Below are 26,847 nucleotides of genomic sequence, written 5' to 3'. Positions count from 1 at the left end.
TTGTACCGATTTTATGCAGCTTTGAAAGAAAAATGGACATGTCTTTAGTCAAGCCAAATGTCAATAGTACTGACGTATGGTTTGGGAAGATTTCTTCCTTATATGTGGCATTATTTTATATGTCAATTATACCAAATTCTTTGAATATCCGGGGTAGAATAGGTCTTCAGCAACCCATGTTTGCCGTAAAAGGCGACTACGCTTGTCGTAAAAGGCGACTAACGGGATCGGATGGTCAGGCTCGCTGACTTGGTTGATGCATGTCAACGTATCCCAATTGCGTGGATCGATGCTAATGATGTCAATCACTGGATTGTCTGTTCCAGACACGAATATTTACAGACCGCCGTCATATAGCTGGAATATTGCTGAGTGCGGCGTAAAACAACAAACCAACCAATCATTGATCAAACAATTGATGTGGTGATTTCGCATAATGCATATGACGGTTATGTTATTTGAGGCATTGTCAGTAGGGACAACTAACAAAGCTTTTATGTATAGGGCGGCTTTACTTTGGATAACAGCTGGCTGGGACAGAATGGGTCTATTCCAGGTTTGTTCTACCAATGACAACATCACGCACTGAATGCATGCATTAGTACCAGATGTTTAATCATCGTTTCTGATTCTGAGCTTCCGTCTCCCCGGGTCACAGAAGTCAAAAGGTTGACCTTAATCCTACTGACACCTAACTGGCTTATTGGGCTCGACATATCTAGTAAGTATGTAACCCAAAGAAGATGTACAGTGAGTGAGTTTGGTTTTACGCCGCTTTTATCAATATTCCAGCAATATCACGGAGGGGGACACCAGAAATGGGCTTCACACATTGTACCCATGTCGGGATTCGAACCCGGGTCTTCGGCGTGACGAGCGAACGCTTTAACCACTTGGCTACCCCGAAGATGTACAGAGTGCGTAAAGATGTGTATAGATTCAAACGAAGAATAGCCACACACATGTACACACCTTTTACACTGTATATAATTCTGATCTAATTCCCCATTTGTATGGGTTGTTTTAAGTAGTTTTAATTTACATATGTATATCTATTAAGGTTCATTGTTCACACTAGGGCTGGGACGGGTAACTCGGGTACCGGGATCGGGTGGGTACTGAGTAGGACCCGGGTACCCACAGGACAACCCGGGCCCGTGGTTATAGTCACGTAAAATATTGTTTAATGACAAAAAAAAAGTAGCTAGAACTCTATGGCTACACTACAAGTCACAAATGTTCGCATTCCTTTGAATAAAGATATAACTTGAGTCAACTTCAGTGTATACATACATGACCAGATTGTTTAATACATGTATCTAAATACGTTTTGCCAGTGCTGTGGTAACAAAATGCCCAATCGGACATTTTGAACCTATCTCTTGAGACCTACAGTGGGTACCCGGGTAGGGTCGGGTAATAGGGGGTGGGTACCCGGGTAATCAATTCGGACTCGTCCCAGCCCTAGTTCACACATCCCACAAGAACACACCATTCTGGTAATATGACAATACAATCATAAACACATATGCTTGTCGTAAAAGGCGACTAACGGGATCGGGTGGTCAGGCTCGCAGACTTGGTTGATACATGTCATCGATCCCAATTGAGTGGATCGATGTTCATGCTGTCAATCACTGGATCCAGACTCGATTATTTACAGACCACCGCCATATAGCTGGAATATTGCTGAGTGCGGCGTAAACAAAAAACAAACAAACAACAACATAAACACATGCATAAATAGTTAAAATATGATTTAAGTAAAGAGCCATTTAAATACTACAATGATATGAGTCAGACTGCATGCGTCTGGAAATAACAAGTCTGGCATAAAGTATTTTTCCACTCATTTAGGTATGTACCAATGAACAAGTTACACGTATAGTCTCGTGAAAACGCTCGTGACGTTACCTCACTTCGCGAAATGCTTGCACAACAACAGTTTGCAACGTGTCGAGATTCACACCTCGTCTCGTCACTGTAAGTACAATCATGGTTGAAAGAATTCACATTTTGTCGTTAGATTTTGCAGAAGTTCGGTTCCATTTCTTGAGATGGAAATGTGATGTGCTACTGCATATTATTTGTATTATGTTCAATACTGAAAGAGAATATTGTATACTTTCCATTCACAAAATCAATATTCATATCTTAAACCACAAAACGCGTACAGTATGGCAACGCGGTATTAAAAAGTAACAATGATTAAATGAAAGACGATGATAAACTGAAAACTATGACTGAGAAATATATTAACTCATGGCATAAATAGAGATTATTGTACGAGCATGTGTGTCATACTGGTCTAACGAAACGAGTAGTCACTATATGGATGAAATAATGCTGATGCGACGTTATTTTACTCATTCACGAAACGAAACTGCTTGGGTAATTTGCAATATTATACTCGATAAATTTGCAATATTAATAGATATATTCTTATTGCGATTTTTGTGATTTCACTTAAATCATTTCTTAAAATCTGTTACAAAAAAAATAATATCTAAGAGAGAGGTCAACAATCTCCGGCTATGACGTTGTTTCTTGTGTGACGTCATTCCATCCTTATGTCACAATGAGATTCGAATGACCTCAACAATGCCGGGAAGCAATGAACGGAGCGCGAGAAGTGATATTTGCAAAGGTGCACATCTGATTTTTATGAACTCGGTTATTTCTAACCTAGTGGGTATTGTGGCTGTGTTCGCCACAGTCAGTTCCCGATACATGTATTCTCTTCCCATTTTCTCCTCACCTGCTGGCACTTACTTCAATGGGTCGAATGGTCATGCTTCGTGACTTGGTTAACAGGGTGTTGTCCTACCCTAACATGAGCATCGATCCACGCAATCGTGATGCATTGACATGCATCAACCAAATCAGCGAGCCTGACCACCCGATCCCGTTAGTCGCCTCTTACGACAAGCATGGGTTGCTGGAGACCTGTGCAAGTTATCGTTTCTTCGTATTAAATGTAGCCTACTCTACGCTTCTTGAGCTTTCAAATTCAAGTATTAATATTGTCCAATAACATTCGTTTCAAACTTATTATCAGTTAGATTTAAACTATTAACAACACATCATAACACCCGAAGTGTAAATAAGCGGTCTGTGTGATTGCACAACGAGGAAATGCTTAATGACATATGGCACCAGAGTTACGTGTGTGATCGAAAATAGGTTTGTTAAATAGATTTGCTGCCCGTGAAAACGTTTCAACGATTTTGATTGAATCTACGTGTATATACTCTAGGGTGGTAGTACGTTAATTCGTATAATCTTGTTAATTATTAAGAAATAATAATGATATCCGATAATGAGCGAGTATTGTTAGGGCTGTTGAGCGATCTTTCACATTTTGTCCTTTGAAAATGTCCTATGTCAATTACCCCGAAGTTATTTTTATCACTACTGGAAGAGCACGGCCACTGACACCAACATGAATGTAACGGGTTCTTTTCAAGATATATATTCAAAGCTGTCATTCGTATTGTATCATAATCTTTGAAACAGTCTAAATATGAAGTAATCACGGCCACTACCATCAATTTTCTATTTGACGCCCAAAACTTACAATTTCATCGGGAATTTTTATCGGTAAATATATATCACGGAGAGTTCTCAATGAATGTGTACTTCGACATATCATTTGTCGATCACCGTTAGGATATATACTTTCCAATGATATGAATTATAGCACATATAAGTTATAACAAGGGTTCTTACTACATTTGTAGTAGTACTTTACTTGACACATGCTGGTGCTTCCATATTACAATTAATGTGGAAAAGTAGGAAACTTACAATGCCAGCACTTTTGTGGATGGCGAGGCAGTGCATAGATCTCTTTGATTTGTTAACACCCGTGAAGATTCCGGGGTAGAATAGGTCTTCAGCAACCCATGCTTGCTGTAAAGGACGACTATGCTTGTCGTAAAAGGCGACTAACGGGATCGGGTGGTCAGGCTCACTGACTTGGTTAATGCATATGTCATCGATCCCAATTGCGTGGATTGATGCTCATGATTTAATCATTGGATTGTCTGATCCAGACTCGATTATTTACAGACCGCCGTCATATCTAGCTGGAATATTGCTGAGCGCTGCGTTAAACAACAAACCAACCAATGATTTGTTGACTTTAGATACCGTTGGAAAGACAATCAACCCGAGTTGCATGTTATACAATTTGGTAACACTGTGTGAATGAATAAGATCTTTGTAACTTTTTTGATACAATGTATACGCTTTTTTTTTAACCGCGACGTCATCACAGTGCGGCACTCGGCGGTATGCAAAGCCAGCCGACGGCCAGGCACCATGAGGGTTGCGTCGCACCTGTATTTATTTCTTGCACACAGATCTAGCGAATTTCCAGCAGTTAGAATGGACTGTCACTTTGTGTGAGTTCACGCAGTATCAACGTCGGCACCTTCAAAGTCGTGCAGTCTTTCAGGCTGAGAAAAGTAGATCTAGATCTAGCTCTGATTTGACCTTCCACGGCCGACTTTAGTCAGATCACGGTTAACCAGTGACAACAAAATCTAGCCTAAACGAGGTCAATTTTAGGAGCTTGGGCTGTATCTTCATATCGCACTCTACAGCTGACAACGCACGGGTCAGTCAAGGTTGATAAGTCATCACAACACGATTCAAGTATTGTCCTTTGTCATGTGTGTCATTATTTTATTTATTGATTTATCCTGTACATATTTAGAAATCTGGACGAATGTCAACCATTAACTTTTATTTGACTGGTTAAATGTCAACGCACACGCGATTTCCGTTTGCGCAGTCGGCAAGTTCTCACTGTCTGTACGGTTCCAGGAGCAAACATTGAATACGGTAGGAAGACACGGTTCAGTTACTTTGATGCATAACTGTAAATATAAAGACAGTGCCTCTTACTCTTCGTGTTGTTGCGGTGCTAGTGATATTGTCTCGGGTGATACACATCTGAGCTTGTATTTTGGATTTGTAAATATAACACGTGAGGACACCGGCACATGGAAGTGTTGCACAGAGCTTGCCCGTCATGTGGGTTTACATGATCAGCTGCTGGTGTTGATGCCATAACCGCCACGCGCCTGTTGCATGTTCTCCATAACTGTACAACGTAGTCAGGGAAATCTATTACCGACTGACATTCTTTTTCGCTGACCTCAATTTGGGCCTGGTGATTTAATACGAGTGGCGGTGGCTGTGAGATTGGCCCTAGGACTGACACACACTTTTGCTTTGTCATTAGGCCTATTTCATGACCTAGAGCGGGTGGGGCAGTACTCGGACAGTGGCTGTACCCGGACACCCAGCAAATTAACACGTGTACACAATAAACAAACGTACTGGTGCGCAATCACACCGGTCCCGCCTCCCCTAAAATACATGACCAGCCCCCTGGTGCACTCTGCCGTCTATATTCTTTATTTTGGAAAAATGTGTAGTAATATAATAATTACAATAATTTACTGTATTCGACGTAATAAGCGTTCTCAAAATAAGAAATAGGTGGCTCTTATTAGAAAATAATTTTGGTGAGAAACTGCTGACAGCCTGGAATTATACAAAAGAAAAATCTGTGCGTATTCTACACAGCAAATATATTTTTCCAGACTTTAATTGCCCATATTTAAGGGTGCATATAACACACAAGTGCGTATTGTACGCAAATAAATAAGGCTTGTGCACTTTGATCAGTCGGAAGGGGGGTCTCCTCCCATTAGTAAGACAGCCCAGTTGTGAGACACCTTAAAACAACAATGTCATACCTGGTTGCACATGTTAATCAGGTAATTAACCCCTATCATGAAAATGGACTTGTCTTATTATAGACAAAAGAAATGACTCAAGATGCTTGATACCCTTTTTTACTTTATTTCATTCAACATTTTAATTCATTCATCCATTAAATCCATTGTTTTAACATATTCGCCACTTAGAGTTCAGTTAAAGTTAATATCACAGTTCACATCACAGTTCACATCGAGGTTGTCACACTGACACAACCTTAATCCATCTTCAGAAGTTTGCCAAGAACTGGAGTGGTGTCTTGACACCCTGGGATAGCTGATCCTTCAGTCTGGAAAGTCGATTGTCAATCTGTGGAAACCCTCCAGGTTGTTGTTGGTCCTTGGGCCGAATGTCTGGTGATGGTTCCACAGCGAAAGAGGGAATCTGGCTTCATAATCCAAAAAGCAGAAACCGCTCACCACCATGGGTCTCTCTCAAGGGTGCTGCAATGTCGACTTCAGCTCTGGTTTTAGGGAGTTTCGGGATGGTGTGATGGGGTGCTAATTGGGATTGTTCACTAGCCAATATATTTGCATATATTGCCGTGATCACTTATTAGAGCGGGGTGCTTATTACGTCGAATACGGTAATGATATTAATAGTATCAGAGCTCCAGATAAGCTGCGTATCTGCGTGAAATACGCATCAGAAATGCAGAAATACACAGTAAAATATAATCCAAGCGTATCAAATACGCAACGAACATTACAGATACGCTACAAAAATAAAACTTGTGCGTATCATCAAAATATTGTGAAGTAACCCTGCGTATTCGATTTGCAAATCAGCAACTTAATTTGAAATTATAAAGGGGCATTCCGTCAACCTTGCCAAACTCGATGACAGTTACATCATGATCATTTGCCATCACACTTTCTTGTGGAAGTATCGTGGTATTTTTGAGTCCTATAAAGCTGTCGAACCCACACGACACCAGTTTGCAGGGACTAGATGAATAGTGTTTTTAAATATTTAACTTAAATACCCACATGTGTAAAAACTAGTGGGTAACAGAAATTTGAATACGCAGGTAGAATTACTGATACCCAATGATTTTAAAATGCATGGGTAAAATACCCACAACACCAAAAGCTTATCTGGAGCTCTGTAGTATTATAGATGGTCTGTCATTCGGCCATGCAAAATCACTGAACAAAGATTCTTCATTGCTTTAGTTTACTTAAAGGGCAAGTTCACACGGAAATGAACCATTTTTTCTTGTACTTTTTCCACATTAAAAGTGTTAACATAGAAGTATCATAGACAAAAATATAAAAACATCATATTTAATTAACATATTTATTGCACTAAAACGATATATATTTTTCACATTTACCAAGTGTTCTATTTCCATAACAAAAACACCATGGCTTATGCCCCTTGCAATATGACGTCATTGGTGCCAATTGATAAACATTATGACGTCATCATGCTTTGTTAGAGCAGCTTCACGTGGTGTAGGTACAGTTTTGTGATTCTAGCATCTCAGATGCCAGCCAAAATTGTGTTATGCTGAGTCACCACTGCGCCGGAGTGTGTCGTAGACCATGTTGTTTTACCGCAAACTGGTCCTTGATATCTTTTGCGTTGAGAATAGACAGGGACCCAGTTGAATTGGCACCAATTACGTCATAATCTAAGGGGGATAACTCAGGCCTATTTCGCTCGTAAAACGAAGGCCTCATAACGGCATATCACTTTCACACTATTGTGAGCTTCCTACTTTCACTTTGAAAAAAAATGAGTGTATATTTTCAAACACAGATACTAACTAATTCTAAAATTGCGTTTTGTTTAGAAAAAGAAAGAAAGTGATTTTTGCGTGTACACTTCCCCTTTAACTTTCAGACATTTATAAATATGTCAGGTCTTGTTACAAACTTCCGGTTAAAAAAACCATATACATGTGTATTTACGTTTTAGATGCTATAACCAGAAAGTTTAATGGTTCAAGCTCCATTTTTAAGAAGGTTATTTGAACTTCCAGTTTGGATCTTGTCAGGACAGGATTCCCAAAACACACATTCTTAATCTATGAGTATTTTAAGTCAGAGAGACCCATGTTTCTTGCTAAGTTTATTGGAAAGTAATAAGTACCTCCTGTTCGTAACATATGTCAGTTTCTTTTTCGGAAAATACTTCTTATTGCCTTTAAAGTTTATAGCAGAAAGTCCCATGGTGCTAGCCCCTTTTGTTACAAATTAAGCTATTAGTACAAGGTTTCAGAAAACACATTATTCCTGTAATACCGTATTTGACGTAATAAGCGCCCAGAGCGCTCTCAAAATTAGAAATAGGGGGCTCATATTAAAATATTATTTTGGTGGAAAAAACAGAGTTGAAAGATAAATTTCGTGGTTTATGCTGACAGCCTGAAATGTTTATATACGACAGATATATTTTTTCAGAATTTAATTGCCCATAATTAAGGGTGCATATAACACACGAGTGCGTATTATACACAAATAAATAAGTCTTGTGTACATTGATCAATCGGAAGGGGTGCTAATTGGGATTGTTCACTAGCCAATATATGAGCAAATATCGCCGTGGGCGCTTATTAGAGCAAGGTCCTCATTACGTCTAATACGGTAAGTTAGAATGTCCCATGGTTCTTGTTTGGACTTTGTCACTTCCAGTTTGAAAAGTAGCCCTTCCTTCATTAAAACTAAGTCATAAAAAAGATCCTATCACTCTAACCAAACTTAAAACAATGAGGGTTTGATTTATAATAAGCAGAAAAGTGATCACAAGTTTTAAGAAAAAACATTCCCACAACAGAGGATTTTAAAATAACATTGCACATGGCTCTAGCATTGATGTAATTAATATTAATAATATGACGCTTCTTTCAATATCTTTACTACTAGACCCATGAAGATTCCGGGGTAGACTAGGTCTTCAGCAACCTATGCTTGCCGTAAAAGGTGACTATGCTTGTCGTAAAAGGCGACTAACGGGATCAGGTGGTCAGGCTCGCTGGCTTGGTTGATGCATGTCATTGATCCCAATTACGTTGATCGATGCTCATGATATCAATCACTGGATTGTCTGGTCCAGACTCGATTATTTACAGACTGCCGTCATATAGCTGGAATATTGCTGAGTACGGCGTTAAACAACAAACCAACAACCAACAACAACAATATCTTTACTCAGCATCTTGTATGCGAGTTATATGTAGCAAAACCCTAAATCAGCCAGCGGGGTTACTTTTGACATGCAACAAGAATAAAATGAGATGCAGCATATAATGTTGATACATACTGCCCATTTAAAATGTTTTCTGTGCAGAACATTTGAAGGAGTGAGTGAGATGGGTTTAATGCCACTTTAACAGTATTCCAGTTATATCATGGCATGTCAGCTTAATGTGGGAGGAAAGTCTGAAGTGACACAGGTCTCAGACGTTTACCACTTCGGTGAAACCCACAAGCACGGGTATGGTGCTGACAAACCAAGAAATATAATCGGGGCGAACCGGGATTCGAACCCACAATCATAGGTTTCTGGCGTGACCAAGGGACGCAACTCTGCACAGCGAATCACGGCTCCTTAGACGACTGAACACCTGTCCCCCCTGCAGAACATTTAAAGAAACAATATATTAAGTTATGTTCATGAGAAACGTATGATCAGATGTAGAATCCAATATGGCTGCAACCAAAGGGGATGTCGGGAAACATCTGACACACTTTGATGTATTTAGTATGTCGGTATATCTTAGATACTAATACTGGTAGTTTGGAAGCATAGTTTGGAAGGTGTAGGCTTTGGACGACCCAAAACAAAGTATGCTCCCAAAAAATGCACTCTTGACAGTCTTGAATCCAATATGGCTGGCCAAATAACCAAAGTCGAACAAATAAAATCTTAAGCATCTAAAGCAGGAGATATATGTAAACTATGACAGTGATTGAATGAGTGGTTGTGGAGCAATAGGGAAAAATATGTCTAGGAAAAAAGGGGTTATTTTATAATTACCTACCTTTGGTCATTGGGCCATTGGCCTGTGGATTTTTCTGGTTTCGGTACTCAACAGTCTACATACACATAAAAGGTTTGGACAGAAACCAGTCTGTAGTTATTGAGTTATCTGTGGTTCAAATATTGGTGGAATAATAATAATAATCTGGCTTGATGCACTAATAATAATAAATTGATAGATTATTATGATGAAATAAAAGGACATTCCAAGTATTGATATTTGCTAGAGACAAATAACATTAGGGCATTATTATGATTTAATCAACTTTCGACTTTGGAGAAAATAAATTTTTGATGTCATAGTCAATGAACAGATCTGATACCAGTATTTCATATATTTTCACTTAATCATTTTAATCTTCGTTATGTTCGAGGGAGAAACATAAATGGAAGATATTCAGGTTTTAACAAAAACAATCACTTTCCCAGCTGAGTGCTATTCAGTATGTGTAACTAATGCACCCAACATGTTAATATTATTACAATCCAGATATGACAAGTCGGCTAGTGAGACCAGCCCTTCAGCAATTAAGGATGCAAAATCAAGTGCGTTCTTACAATGGCTCCACTTCCGCCAGGCCAACTAAAAATGGCTGCCATATCGTGGACCTGCGTAGTGACACCGTTACTAAACCAACAACAGCGATGCGACAAGCCATGGCCACTGCCGAAGTTGGTGATGATGTCATGGGCGAAGACCCTACAGTAAATGGTAGGTGGAAGAATGGGTGACTGAGTTACAATGTAATACGGTATATATTAGGGCCGTTACGATTCACTCGCGTATCCGGGGAATCGAACCGTATCCATTCTTGAATTGAATTCGGTATTCGTTGCCACTAGAATCGAATATTTATGAATATGCAATCATGTGCATTTACATACCCTGTACCTAAAATGTCCATAAGAACATATGATATGCATAGGTTTCTTTAAAGACAACACTCTTATAGTATTTGATTTGACAGGAATTTGGTCACTGGTCATTGTAGCATTTGAGCAGATACTAAGACTAAGTACCTGGACAAGTGCAGTATGTAAATGTATAATATAGATAATTAACCAACCATGGCAAATAATTTATGTTGTTGTTGCCTCACTGAACATGCTGAATATGACAAATAATACATCAAATGCTGACTTATTAATGTATTCGTGAATTAATATTCGTATTCATTACCCTATATTCGTGATACAAAGTGTAATCGCCTCATAGGTTATTCGTTGCAGCCTTAGTATATATGCAGCCTTGACAATATAATAATTCTTATGTCATCAATACTTTAAGAGTATTTGAATTTAAGATACTTTCATACATACTGACCCTATTTGTAAGAGCATGTTATCTGAAACAAGCGTTTTGTCTGTTTTGTTTAACATCTTAATCACTCTGTGGTGCAAAATGAAAAATGTGTTTATGTGGTTTGTCATTCCTCATGCACTGACTGGGACATCATACTCATGGACGTGAGTAGTCGTCTTCGCCAGGGAAGCATGACAAGACCTGGTTGAAAAATACAGTCGGACTCCGTTATCTCGAGACCTGTTATCTTGAATGTACCGATATCTCAAACCTATTGTGCATTCCCAACCCCCTCACTATATAAATATGTACATAGATTTGACTACTTATCTCAAATTAGACTAACATCTAGTCCCTGAAATGAACATATCGTACAGAAAAAACAGTTGTTCAGTTATCCTTATAAAAATATGATAAAAGGGAGCCCAGTGACTCTCTTCATCTGATACTGCAGTAATCAAGACTTGCCAAACATTATAGACTTGCATGGGCTGTATTTGATATATATTTGTATCAGGGTCTGTAAGACAGACTAATCTCAAATTCGAGATAAAAATGCATAGCACTGTCTCGATTATCACGACTTTCTTGACTATAGAATTGTGTACCTTTGTCTCAAAGTTGGCATTTGCCACATTAAAAGCTTTTAGAAGTGCAATTAAACATGTTAAATTATGGAACTTCTTGTTACCATGCTTGGTGCACAGCATTAAAGGGCTAAGGCAATTAAGTGAGTATGGTTTTTTTACGCCGCTTTTAGCAATATTCCAGCAATATCACGGCGGGGGACACCAGAAATGGGCTTCACACATTGTACCCATGTCGGGAATCGAACCCGGGTCTTCGGCGTGACGAGCCAACGCTTTGACCACTAGGCTACCCGACCGCCCTAAGACAATTAAGAACTGGTTGGCTCGAAGTACTGTGTCTTGGTGGATATTCATGTTAAACTGTGACATGGTGCCTCAGTGGGCTAGCATGATAGTACTGGCATTAGTCCGGGCTATAACAAGCAGCCACACACACATGTGCATTCACATTGCTATAAAAGAGCAAGAATCTTTATGTGATATTCTGTTGGCAGAACTTCAAAGAAGATGTTCCGCTTTGTTTGGAACTGAAGATTCTCTCCTGGTACCGTCAGGAACTATGGGCAACCTTATTTCAGGTTATTATTGTAGTGACTTCAGTGAATATTTCTATTTTTCATTTCAAGGGCATTATTCAAATTCCTAAATGAAAACTGATCTACTTGGCTTCTGGTAAAAGTATCACAGTAAAACAAACCAAGTAATATCTTTTACTGATTGTTTTAGAAATTTATACTGGAAAACAAGGTCAAAGTGTGTATGTTATGTTGTCTGCTTGTAATAAAACGAACATTTTGTCTTTCTGTTCCCCTTCCTGTAGTGGTCAACCATTGTCAAGGGCGATTCCAGGAAGCCATTTTGGGTGATCGGTCACATATGTTTCTGTATGAAGTTGGCAGTATGGCACAGGTTGGTGCAATTCATAGCTCACACATTCAATGATGTCAGAATTCTAATATTATAGTAAACTGGATCGTTATATTCTTCCCTTACCCCAAAAGATATTGACATACATATTGAAAGACATTAGCACATAAACTATATAAATGTATGTGTGATGTCATTATGTACAAATTGATAATGTCATTGTTAGAATCATCAAAACAGCAATGACCAACTGCAAAACCCAAAAGTAAAACAACTAAAAATTCACACCTGATGAGAACCATGGGATCGATGCTCGTGCATGTTCTGAATGGGAAACAACATGAATAGATCTATCCATACAGGTGAGGTGTCTGTCAGCAGCTATTTAACTGCGAAGACATACATGTCATTGGACAATCGGAAACAGGAGAATTGCAGTCGTCTCTAGCGAGCATATTCAAGCCTCCCAGAGCACCATCTCTCGAATTAATCGGTACCAACAGCATCGTGCGTTATGTGACGAACCCAGGTCAGGCAGACCCAGTTTTAAGGGCCACATTCCACAAAGCGATTTTAGTGTTTGTTTTGATCATCATGAACTGCGACATCAGTGGGGTCAGGTACGCAACTCTTATGCTGCTATGAGCTGATAGGAGTGATTAAAATTTAATGTCGCATCAGCATTTTTTCAGCCATATAGCGTCGAGCTGATAGGAAAGCCAGAGTGTACCAAAGTTGCCATGATCCTTTTGCCTACAACTGCATATGGGAGGTCGACAGATTTGGTGGTCGAAATCTAATGAAGTGGGCAGAACAGGAGAACGCTTGAGTTTTTGACTGTGGCACTTTCTGTGTCGTGTCTTCATACTGGACATGTGACCACTGTACGCAATGTCATCATTCATCAGGTGTTCAGATGTGCAGCAAATGTGATTATAGGTTTCCAGTTTTGGAAAGGCCTATCTGAAGATAATTGAGGTGATGATGGTGGCAATGATGATGATTAGTGAGTGAGTGAGATGGGTTTTATGCCGCTTTTAACATTATTCCAGTTATATCACGGCGTCTCAGCTTAATGTGGAAGGAAAGCCCGAAGTGATGCAGGTCTCAGACATTTACCACTTCGGTTAAACCCACATGCACGGGTATGGTGCTGACAAATCTAGAAACATAATTGGGGCGTGACCCGATGATGATTAGACTTATAGCAGTTGCTGTTCGTGATCAGTTTAGGATGATGGGTAGTAACAGTGATGTCAACTTAGTCCAGAAGTGTTGAAGAAGATGATGATGATGATGATGATGACGATGATGATGACGATGATGATGATGCTGTATCGAGGTAAAGTGGTATGGATGGTGGTGGATAGGGATACTGAGATATTTCACACTATATACATAGACATATTTTTTTAACTTATCCTGCTTTACTCCTCAATGCATCATTTACTGCTGTTTTTTGACAGAAAGACGAACTGTGTGAGGTCCAGCTGCTAAAGAAAAGTTGTTCCAACCAGTAACTGGCAGCACCCTCGCACAGTCGGCACATGACCTGGATGAGATGATGTCACATAAGATCACATTACTGCTTTGTCAGCTACACGAACGGATGTGTATCCACTGTGGAAATAAAGCTTATTGTTTGCTCGCATACCATGCTTGTTCTTTACATAATTGTTTGCACATATATTGTCTTCCAAATGTAAGACACAGTGCCTTCGATGCCTGCACTCCTCAACTGGTCTGGGACATTTCCGGCACCTGACCTCCTCTCCTTGTCTTCGATGTGTCAACACTCCTTCGGCGCCTGTGCTCCTCTACTCATCTTTGACATCTGCGACGCTCCTGGTGCCTACTGTTTACGGTCCTCTACTTGGTCGCCAAGAGTCAACTTTCCAATTGACACCTCAACTTTACTCCTGCTTTCCTTCATGGACCCAGCCTGGGTACAGGAGTGGATGCAGTCCTTTGTTTCAACAGACAGTGGCGCCAGCATCGGTGGTGCTTCTTGCGATGCTGGCACCAGTAGCAGCCTCAGCGCCTCTTTTGACTACTCCCCTTACAGCTCTTCTCTTGTTGGTTCTGGTGGCATTGCCGATTGTGTCGCCTACGCCCCTAGCCTCCGTATGCTACAGGTTCTCATCAGCCTTGATCATCTCATGACTCTTCATCTCCTTCTGTATCCCAAAATTCTTCCCGATCCCGTCATCACTCCAACAGTCACTCACCCATATGTCCAAGGTTGCTGATTGGCTGGCTGACCACTTGTCCTCTGTCGTTCCCTCCCTAAGGTACTCCCTGAGGTACTGAGGGACGTCAACTTCGACTCCAACATAGATGACTGTCTCCTCAATCGTCGGGACCTGGGGTTGCTACTTCGCCACAGGGATTTTACCCTCCGACTCTCCCATCAGCTGCAGTAGATCGTCAACCAGACCAAGTGGGAACTGACTCCGTCCTTCCATCTGCAGTTCATCAGCAGCCTTTTTCTCACACACCAGGACCTCCTTCAAGTTCCCATCTTCCCGAGGCAAGAGAGTAAACTGACTATAAAAGTCCAGTTTCCACCCTTGCCGAACTAGGCTGGTATTATTGAGTTACACTTTGTCTGGACTAACGAGTCTATGCACAGTCCAATCAAAATCACGCACCGAAATCAAAATCTGTCATGCAGATTTCGATCGATTGCAGGATTTGCAAAGCATGTGCACCGCCAACTCGTTGTCAGCAGATTTTTCCAAATCTTGTCATGTTTTTAATCAAGGTGCTCACGTGATTTGATGCATTTCGCGATGTAAGATCCGTTTTATCACAATATAGATCTTGATTATCAATCAGATCGTCCTGACTGAGCGCCACCATTTTGTGTGAAGCAAACGCAAGTGATACTAGAGGTGGAATCTGATTGGTCCATAGGAGAGGCTTAGAAGGGACATAATTGGTAATAGCCACTGGTGGCGCAACGGACGAGCCCAGTATTTCCAGCCTAGTTCGGCAAGGGTGGAAACTGGAATTTTGAAGTCAGTTAACTCCCTTGCCTCGGGAAGATGTCAAGTTCCCAGAGACAGGTATTTGAAGATTCTCACCCACCTCCGTCCTGCCCTGCATCAACTCTTCACCAGTAGCAGATGTTATCAGGTCTCCTCACCTCGGCTCAAGACCTAGGGATAATTCTAGTGGGGCCTTGTACTTTTAGCCCCTAAATTTGAAAAAAGGCACACATTTTCAAATACAATGGGGCCTTTTAACATTGTGCTGCATGTGCCAGTGTCGGTGTACCTCTGGACTATTTGAAATTTCCACATAAACAGCCCACATCAGAAAATTCCTCGCGTGGATCCTGAAGAGCTGACTGCCAGGGACGACTCATACTCCTTCCTATCTAGCGGTTTCTCGCCCCCTTCATTCAGCACCAGGATCTGGAGATGCCTATCATCCTCCCGGTTTACCTGCAGTGGTGGACGGTGGAATCGAATGTCTTTGACAGTGTTTCCTTGACCATGCTACATCCCATGCTCCACCTGTTTGTGGAGATCAACTGCATTGGCATAGCAACAACCTCTTTCTAGAAGCGCTTATCCTGGCAGTCACTCACTGGCAGAGCACTCTATGTCAGGCCTAGGTTACAATATCTATGGACAACATCACCTCCGGTACCAGGGTACTTTCCACTCTCCATCTCTGCTAAACCAGACTTCCGCTTCTTCGCCCTTGTGGACAGCCTGGACCTGCAATTCCTCATTCAGCACATTCCACGTTGCAAGAATGTTCTGGCAGATGCTCTGTCCAGACCAGACAAGGTGGCTCCCACCGAGTTGTAGCCCAGACATGTTCATCTGATCTGCCCCAAAATCGACTCCACGAAAATCGATCTGTTTGCCAAATCCCAGAACTGCCACCTGAAAACCTACATCTCAATGGTGCCGGATCCGTCAGCAGTGGCAGTCAACGCCCTCGGCGTTCACTGGGAAGGATTAAGCGTGTACGCTTTTCTGGGGTGCAGACGATGAGGGTTTTCCTATGACGATCGAAAGCCTTACAAAAGTCTAGGAAATACCTTTTCTGCTGGTATCTCATTCGTCGCAGACAGAGGTCAGCTGAAATACTATTTCCTTGTGGTCATCCTACAAGCTAACGGATAGGACAACCCCCACGAGATCAGAGCAGTATCTACCATGGCTCTTCACAGTACCTACTCCATCAAATCGATCATGGAAGGCTGCTTTTGGCAATCCGAACCTGTCTTCTCCAGCCCGTTCCTCCATGATGTAGCCTTGGAAGATGTCTCCGGCAACCACAGCTTTGGTCCCCTGATGGTAGCCCAACAGGTCACCAATACCCGACACCCCTCATTCTCTGATTCACTGAGCGGGGCCGTTGAAATCTCCGTGGTTCATCATCCAAGATTAGAGGGCTCTACTGTGTTCTGCATTCGCTCTTAGGTCAGTTCTAGATTTTGGCTACCTGCCTCATTCTATGTCTGTCACCTATTTGGGTTTTCCTGTGGCTCGTTTCCATCTGACAAGAATGGTCATGGATTTTCTTATCATCACTTGGATGCGACGCAGATACATTGGACCTTGACAAGGGTTTATCATGGATCACATCTGAAGGTATGCCCACCTGCCTTACCATCAGATAAAGATGCATAAAGGAGTTATACATATTTTTTACATTTGTATACTTATCTTGCATTACTACCTCTAAGTGCCCAACCTTTGATGCACTACCTGCCCACAATGTTCAGATGTTAGGTTTGCAGCAGTAATGTGTTCTTATGTGATGTCATCGCTTCCGGGCCACGTGCCGACTGTGCGAGGGTGCTGCTTACTGGTTGGAACAACTTTTTTTTAGCAGCTGAACCTTACACAGTTCGTCTTTCTGTCAAATAACAGCAGTAAATGCATTGAGGAGTAATGCAGGATAAGTGTACAAATGTAAAAAATTATTAGATTTTACTAATTATAAGCGATCAGTTTGCAGGGGTACAGTGTTACACAGCCCCCAACCAGGCAGATGGTACGATCCTGCTGGAGGATATCCGCAATCGTATTCGGGTCAAGGACGATGATCATCTCCCATGGACCAAGCTCATCTGTCTTGAAAATACCCAAAACAAGTGTGGGGGCAAAGTATTACCACTGAGCTACCTAGCAGAGGTAGGAAAATACTCTCAAGTTTGGGGGCAAAGTATTACCACTGAGCTACCTAGCAGAGGTAGGAAAATACTCTCAAGTGGGGGGGCAAAGTATTACCACTGAGCTACCTAGCAGAGGTAGGAAAATACTCTCAAGTGTGGGGGCAAAGTATTACCACTGAGCTACCTAGCAGAGGTAGGAAAATACTCTCAAGTGGGGGGGCAAAGTATTACCACTGAGCTACCTAGCAGAGGTAGGAAAATACTCTCAAGTGTGGGGGCAAAGTATTACCACTGAGCTACCTAGCAGAGGTAGGAAAATACTCTCAAGTGTGGGGGCAAAATATTACCACTGAGCTACCTAGCAGAGGTAGGAAAATACTCTCAAGTGTGGGGGCAAAGTATTACCACTGAGTTACCTAGCAGAGGTAGGAAAATACTCTCAAGTGTGGGGGCAAAGTATTACCACTGAGCTACCTAGCAGAGGTAGGAAAATACTCTCAAGTTTGGGGGCAAAGTATTACCACTGAGCTACCTAGCAGAGGTAGGAAAATACTCTCAAGTGTGGGGGCAAAATATTACCACTGAGCTACCTAGCAGAGGTAGGAAAATACTCTCAAGTGTGGGGGCAAAGTATTACCACTGAGTTACCTAGCAGAGGTAGGAAAATACTCTCAAGTGTGGGGGAAAAATATTACCACTGAGCTACCTAGCAGAGGTAGGAAAATACTCTCAAGTGTGGGGGCAAAGTATTACCACTGAGGTACCTAGCAGAGGTAGGAAAATACTCTCAAGTGTGGGGGCAAAATATTACCACTGAGGTACCTAGCAAAGGTAGGAAAATACTCTCAAGTGTGGGGGCAAAATATTACCACTGAGGTACCTAGCAGAGGTAGGAAAATACTCTCAAGTGGGGGGGCAAAGAAATACCACTTATTTGCCATACTGTCCCACCTATGGTATCTCTAAATAGTGTGTGTGTAGAATTTTAAACATGATGGCTATATTCATTATTATGTAGTTTGTGGAATGACACACAACAGGTTTGATAAATCTGTGACCTTTTACCTTTCTGTACCTCTTTTTAGCTAGAGTTACAGCAACCCTTGAAACTGCAGGACCTATAAAGTTTAAATATCATCTTGGCCATCTTTTTTCGAAAAATGAACATACATGTATTTGATTGGATGGTTATTTTTAGTATCATGTCATCTGAATCAGGATGAAAATGAAGCTGTGGTGGCAAATTGATCAAGAGTATTGATCATTTTTTAATGGAACTATAATATACTGGATAATGGACAATGCAGTCAATATTAGTGTTTTGGTTTGTAAGTCCTCGATATGTATGTACATGTTACCAGGTGAAGAGTCTAGCGAACGAGAAGGGTGTGAAACTTCACCTTGACGGAGCCAGGGTGTTCAATGCGGCCACAGCCCTGGATGTGCCTGTCTCGGACATTGTACAACATGTGGACTCTGTCAGTGTTTGTTTCTCAAAGGTAAGTACAAGATAGTTGCAACAAGCACCTGTTTTCTGGTACAGTAGCAGAGATCCTCCTTCTCAAAATCAAATCGTAGTGCTTGCTGTCGCTGCACACAGATCTGAGAACAACCCATGACCTCAGAATGACCTTTCATCCCACCAATCAGAGCATCGCTAAAATATGATCATGAAAGTCTGAATGTGTTTTCTAATCTTGCAACCTCTGAAACGTTAACATGAGGGATTCCCAACCAGAGCTACGAGCAGTACGATTGATTCATCTATCTCTCACTTCAATGGGATAAACATTTGAAATGGAAGAGATTTTTCGTGGCCCGTGGGAAGTGCTGCCATACAATCTCGAACATTTTTTGACATTCCAGAACTTTCTTTTTCAGTTATCAAATTTTAAATCAATGACTCTTTTAAAAATATTTTTCAAGGCATAATCTGGAACGTAAGTCGCCAGTTTAAAACTTATGCCAGAAAGCTGCTTTCTTTTTGGCTTATGTCAACTTCGTTTTAGTAATTTCATTGGTTGGTCAAAGTTTGTGAAAGGTCGTTCTGATGTGACCTGTAATTGGATGTCCTCAGATCTTTGTGTGTCGGGATAGGTAGACCTGGGATAGGTTGACCTGTAAGGAGTCTGAACAAAAGAGGGTGCTCGTCCAGTGATCCTGGGTTCCATTGTACAAAGCGATCTTCGCGCTAAGGTGATCGTAACTCCCATATCTTAACATAGACTCACGACAGTTGTGGTGCTAAGGTTGTTTTGTACAATGGCACCCTGGGGTAGAAGTTTAAAGCAGATAGGGTCATGGTCCTTTCATTTCTGAAATTAATTAAACTTTGTACTTCAGAGAGTACTTGCTGGAAGAAAGTTTTCAGCTTATATGGCAGTGTAATGGTCGGACTACCACTGTATGTTGTCACCCATGCATCATGTGTACTCATTTGCAGGGGCTTGCATGTCCAGTTGGCTCTATACTTGCTGGAACAAAAGACTTCATCTTCATGTAAGTATGTAAGTTACAGTTTCATGCACCACACTAGTGTGAACTTGTAGTCCAGATTCACATGATAAGAGCTAAGGGACTGTCATTTATTATAGGGTTGGGAGTTTGGAGGTTGGGGGTCAAACAAATGAAATGTTTAGAGCATTGTAACGACATTCGCTGTCAAACGACCATTCATGTATATAACATGCAGTAAACTGGCCTACAACTGAATTCTTTTGATGCAAATGGCTTCTCTAAATTTTCTGAGCTTGAAGTCTTTCTGGTTTGTTGTTAAGATGTCGACATTGACCCACTTAATATTGTGGCTGGGGTGTATTTGGATGTGGTCAGAGATAGCAGATTTAGAGTCCTTTTTAACTTCAAGACCTCTCAATCAACGCTTAAAAGAACATCATGCCTCTGTCCTAAAAAAAGACTCTAAATCTGCTATCTCTTTATCTTTGTTGTTTCAGTCATATCAAGGTGTCCAGTCTTAACTTGACGACTTAATTAGAAAATAAAAAGTCAGAAGGGATGCATGATTTGTAAATGTGAACATTACTGACTTTAAGTGAAACCATCAAATTTTATTGTTAAAAGTTTTTAAGTGAAAGAAAACCTAATTTTTATAAATTATGATTTGAAAATCACCATTGAGCAGTCATTTCATGAATGACTTTGATGTAGGTCTTTTCTAACAAGCATTAAATAGGCGCTATCACTTTTAAGTAAGTACATTGTTTGGTCTTGCAAGATATGTTTAATCAAGATGTTGTAATGATGACTTGTCCTTGAAGGGATTCCATTGTGAAATATTTAGGCCATGTGTTGCGTTACGTCTTCCAGCCTTTTTGTATAACTCGGTTATTTTTTATGTATTTTTAATGTATTGTCATGTTGGCATACTTCTCAGGGCACGGAGAACAAGAAAAGCTCTGGGAGGTGGTATGAGACAAGCAGGCATACTTGCTGCAGCCATGTTGTCGTCTCTTGATACAATAGTGCCTCGCCTCCATGAAGATCACTCCAGGGCAAAGAAGATAGCTGAAGGTATAATCACAAGAGTGCACCGAGTGTATTCACAATGAGTGAAATTACTTTCCAACATTAGCATGTTTGCGGAAGGGCTTCTTATGTTGATGCTCCCATGGTGATTCTGGCTTAGAATTGATCTCCTGCAAGATATGTTTGTTTGTTTATTTAATGATGCACTCAGAAATAGTCTAGGTATGTGATTGTAACCTGTAAATAATCAGTCTGGATCAGGCAATTCAGTGATAAATATACTTTGGCCTCAGTAAACTGGACAAACACATGAAAAATGAACATATGGACACACTTAATGCACAGTTTGATTCCCAAATATTCCTGTGGATTCAGAAGTTGAAAAGGGTATCATCAATCTGTCTGTTACAAGGAAAGTATTATAGGAATTACACCAGGAACACAGGATGAAACAATCTGTACATTTATTCTAGGTATATATAAGTCTGTGGTGAAATCATCAGACGCAACTGACAATAGCACACACACAGAGACACAATCGGCTCAGCCCTCCATAACTCTCTCAACCGTTACCCTAAAACTAACACCCCGACCTACGTCACACCATTACATCATAATCTCTTAGGATTTATATACATACCCAACACTGACTGTAACAAATGCAAGGATACAAACAAACCTTGAGCATCAAACAAATTCAGAAGTGATATTGTAGGGAGATAACTCCGCCATAAGAAAATGTAGAGGCCACTAGAAAATATGACTTTTTAGTAATAATGAAAAATTCATTTTTGTCCCTGTATTTTGTAGAAATACATATATTTATCATATAATGGGTAGGTTTCACAGGCAGGATAAAGCCAACGGATAAAAACGATATCCGTTGGGGTCATATGCCGATAGAGATGCAAATATCAAAGGTCAAGTAGGGACTACTTTCAGTGTTTATAAACAAACATGGCTTCGCACTTGTCATTCGGCGATCGAGTCAGAATTAACCACCGGGAATCTGGATAAACTACAGGGATAATTGCTACAATGATCAAAAGAGCAGTCTAATATACTGAAAATCAGTGTCTAACTGCGACGTAACGAAGTCATTTTATAGGTTTGGGCAACTTTGGAGATATAAATTTCGAAACAATTTTGCGAGGGCACTAGGCCTAGCCATGCAGAATCAGTATCCATAGCTTGTAGACCTCTGTGGTTTGAAACCTTTTCCACAAATTAAAATAGTTGGATGTAGCCGAAATATGTTTGAATTGTTACCTTGTTTCGTTTTGGCGCTGTGTGTACATCTGACTGCACTTCTTACGTTATGACAGGACAGGCCGACTGTCGACAACGTCTGAATGTGGCCGTGACGTCTCATAGACTAGGGTTAGAGTAGCTTACCTTTGACAAAGGGCAGTTACTCTAGCGGACAGACCGATGGATTGCCGCAAAAGACAAGTACAAACATTGTTTTGCGTATATTTTGCTTCGCTACTGTATAAGAAACAGATTTCAGTTGGAACTATATTGGCTACTGTCACTGTCTGACTGACACATCACTTACCCTGTGACGTAAGAAATATTGATGCACGCATTCCAGGAAAACTCGCAATGTTTCGGTAATGTTTGTGAGAGAGGGGAAGCGATTTTCAAGCACAGAATTATAGAATGACATTATATGATTAAGAGGTTATCTCGCTTGTGTGTTTGGGGATGATAAATATCCTGTATTAGGAATAAACACTATGTATTTAGCTCGCCAAGGCTCGCTAAATACAATGTTTATTCCTAATGCAGGATATTTACCACCCCAAAACACACTCGCGTGATAACCTCTATTGATGTGTATATTGAGTTTACACAACATGTTCCTCTATATAGCATCTATAACAAAAATTATGTAGTTTGTTTGTGTCATAATTTCATGACAGTTGGCATTTCCACATTCATGTTCTGTGGAAGGGCTTGAGACATGAGGAGGCCTCATTAACTAACAAAAAGATGAACATATTGAATTGCGTGAAAGCCTTTTTTTAGACTTTCATATTTTTTAACTACAGGTATCATGGCATCCCCATCAAACAAAGTGGTTGAAGTCGACGTTCCTGGCGTACAGACCAACATTTTTATGATTGAGATGACCAAGTCAGGGGGGTTAACTCCGGATAAACTGTGTCAGAGAATGAGTCAGGTAACTGATTACTAACCCATACATCTTTAGCAAATTTCTTTGTGAAAAATAGTAACTGGCCTGAGTATGGATGACTACCATGAGAAAGTACATCCGTTGACTGGTCCAGGGTCCTGTTCCACAAAGCGATCTTACCACCACGATTATCGTAAGTCTATGTAAAGAGTTAGACCACCCTAGTGCCAAGATCGTTCTGTAGTACGGGCCTCATGATCTGAAAAGATGCTATCCCAGGGTTCTATTCACACCTCTTCACATGTAGTGGTACCAGACCTTTCTGTGCTCAACAGAGAGACCAAGGTTGACAGTTTCAAGATGGTTCCTGTGGAATCAGTCAGAACGTGGCGGATGGTTTATGCCTTTGACACTTCTGTGCATTCTCAGTATTCAGGAGGTTAGTGATGGAGTTGGCAGGGACGGTACAGATAGCTCCTTGGTGGCCAGCACAGGAGTGGTTTCCCCTCCACTTACAGTGGTGCTCCTGCTGTTGCAAGACCTCTTGGTTAAACCACGGTCATATCGTTGCTACAACAATCTGAAAGTGCAAGACCATCATGACAGCAAGGTGTTCTATCTAAAGGCAGGGATTTTCTAGGCCAGGATGGGGTTTGTGTTGTGGAATGGGGTCATAATGAATAAAGATAATTAATTGATGGTTGGGGGGTACGGGTGGCCCAGTCGTCTAAGGCGCCGCGATTCGCTGTGCAGAGTTGCGTCCCTTGGGCACGCCAGAAACCTATGATCGTGGTTATGAATCCCGGTTCGCTCCGATTGTTTCTAGGTTTGTCAGCACCATACCTGTGCTCGTGGGTTTCACCGAAGTGGTAAACGTCTGAGACCTGCATAACTTTGGGCTTTCCTCCCACATTAAGCTGACACGCCGTGATATAACTGGAATACTGTTAAAAGCGGCGTTAAACCCAACTCACTCACTCACTAATTGATGGTTGAAATGGTGCTCACTTGACAAGTCCCACTGTCTTAGCAGACCAAAATATGTTGCATACAGCTTTTGTGAGTGTAAGTATGTTCTGAACATTTGTTGTGCTGGAATCGATATACCAGGAGTTTTGTTACAGTGGAACAATATACCCAGGCACAGGAACAAAACTCATGGTGTATCAATTCCAACAGAACAAATGTTCAGGGGGGAACATATTTACGCTGATGCTTTCAGAGAACTCTTACAGCAGGTTTCATCTTCCATAGGAAACTGGATTAGAGTTGGTCCTCAACACTCTACGACTGGTCGTACTCAGCGACACAATGTGATTGCGTGGTCATGCTGTCACCTGGCTGATTGATCATTGCTCATGTGTCAGTAAACTGATTATTTACAAGCTACCACCATATAGCTGGAATATTGCTGAGTGTGGTGTTAAACAACAAACAAACAAACAAAATATATGTATGGTGCTGCTAGATGATTTGCATACTGACAATATTATCTTGATAGTCGTTTTCAGTCATTCATAATGAGCTCATCAGTTTCCGACCAGTATCCTTTCAGTTGTACTTGTAATTTTTTTCTGAAGTTTGCAATGTTTATGGACCCGTGAAGATCCGGGGTAGAATAGGTCTTCAGCAACCCATGCTTGCTGTAAAAGGCAACTATGCTTGTCGTAAGAGGCAACTAACTGGATCAGGTGGTCAGGCTCGCTGATTTGGTTGATGCATGTCATTGAATCGCAAATGCGTGGATCGATGCTCATGATATCAATCACTGGATTGTCTGGTCCAGACTCGATTATTTACAGACCCCTGTCATAAAGCTGGAATATAGCTGAGTGCGGCATTAAATAACAAACTAACCAACCAACTGAAATGTTTACGACAGCTGCATTTTCATTTAAATTTTTATTATCCAGGTGACGGATGCCGAGAGGGGTCATCTAGGATCTAGTGTATCAGCACTAATGCAACCATTTTCAGAAACCGGGGTCCGTCTGGTCACCCACAATGACATCACTGACGAGGATGTGGACCGCACAATCAGCAAGTTTCAGTATGTCCTCACGGAACTGTCACAGTGATCAGAATGCATGATACTTCAGGATCAGCACTGAACTTTTTGTTGGAGGTATCAGAGCTTTACCACATGGTCATTCAGCAAGGGTTTGTTTGTTTGTTGTTTAATGCAACACTCAGCAATACTCCAGCAATATCCCAACTGAGTCTGGACCTGAATCCAGTGACTGTAACCATAAGTTTACAAAGACCAATCTTACCCTGAATCCCGATGGCATAATTCAGCTAATGGCTTCTACTGCTGATACTCACAGAAGTGATGACAATACCTGCATTGTGAACCGGGAATAGGAGTGAGTGGTTGGGACCAAGTGTTTGTAGGGTAGAGTTTTTATTTTGTTTATTTGTTGTTTATCGCCGCAGTCAGCAATAATCCAGCTATATGACAGCAGTCTGTACATAATCGAGTCTGGACCAGAAAATCCAGTGATCGACATCATGAGCATCGATTCACACAAATGGGATAGATGAAATGCATCAACCATGTCAGCGAACCTGACCATCAGATCCCGTTAGTCGCCTCTTAAAACAAGCATAGTCGCCTTTCATGGCAAGCGTGGGTTGCTGAAGATCTATTCTACCCCGAATCTTGGCAGGGTAGGTGAGGTGAGGTGAAATGGGGTTTAACGTCGCGTCCAAGATTATTGCACTTTTATAGAGATGTGCATGCACGTGTATGTATGTGTGTGTGTGTGTGTGTGTGGCTGCTTGTACTAGTCAGGACTGATGCCGATTTATAGTGCTAGCACACTGCGATACCATGCCGCAGTTTAACATGAATACCCCACTCAGACACAGTATACTGACTCCGAGCCGACCAGTTCTTGTTTTAGCCCCTTAATGCCGAGCGCCAGACAGGGTAACAACAAGTACCATCTTTTAACGTCTTTTGGTATGACGCGGTTGGGGATCGAACCCCGGACCTTCCGCTCTCCGGGCGGACGCTCTACCATTAGACCATGGAGGCGGTCCTCGCAGGGTAGAGAGTGCCCCAGCACCTGTAAGTGTATTGTGCATGACTGCCAGCTCCATGTGTATATTGCATCAGTGCCTTGTGTGCACAGGCAAAGTACCTGTCAAAATGTTTGGATCTCTGCACATCATCAACGCCAGTGTCTACCAGAAGAAGACTTGTGGAAGTGTCTGCAAAGCATCTACTCGAATGACATCACTGTTCGAGAGCTCACCAGGGTTAAGGGATATAGTCAAGTTAGAATTCTGTTGTGCCATATTTTATTATCTCTGCTAATCTGTTTAGTTTTTGTCACCATAGCTCTTGTGATATTGCTGCTGTGGCGTCAAGTCTGAATTCACTCACACACTCCCTGTTGAGTTGTGGGGTGGTGGTAGGGTAGCCTACTGGTTAAAGCATTCGCTCGTCACACAGAAGACACTGGTTGAATTCCCAACACGGGTACAATGAGTGAAGCCAAATTCTGGTTCCCGTGATAGGTTAAAAACATTGTTT

The 26,847-nt window shown here is 41.3% G+C and overlaps 1 protein-coding gene across 1 annotated transcript; it reads left to right on the top strand.

Annotated features, from left to right (window-relative positions):
• Positions 1-1,957: 1,957 nt before the first annotated feature.
• LOC139469055 (uncharacterized) lies at positions 1,958-25,538 on the top strand. Its single transcript, XM_071251184.1, has 10 exons — positions 1,958-1,983; positions 10,271-10,492; positions 12,168-12,251; positions 12,494-12,582; positions 17,517-17,699; positions 19,042-19,179; positions 20,124-20,179; positions 21,075-21,211; positions 23,221-23,351; positions 25,220-25,538. Exons 2-10 carry the CDS (start codon positions 10,273-10,275, stop codon positions 25,382-25,384), a joined length of 1,203 nt encoding a protein of 400 aa, XP_071107285.1. The 5' UTR covers positions 1,958-1,983; positions 10,271-10,272; the 3' UTR covers positions 25,385-25,538.
• The last annotated feature ends 1,309 nt before the right edge of the window (positions 25,539-26,847 follow it).

This window comes from Haliotis cracherodii, unplaced genomic scaffold (genome assembly GCF_022045235.1).
Source record: "Haliotis cracherodii isolate W230 unplaced genomic scaffold, xgHalCrac1.p SCAF_2, whole genome shotgun sequence".
Lineage (NCBI taxonomy): Eukaryota > Metazoa > Mollusca > Gastropoda > Lepetellida > Haliotidae > Haliotis > Haliotis cracherodii.
Note: the sequence above shows the minus strand (reverse complement) of the source record. Positions and strands in the feature narration are given on the sequence as shown.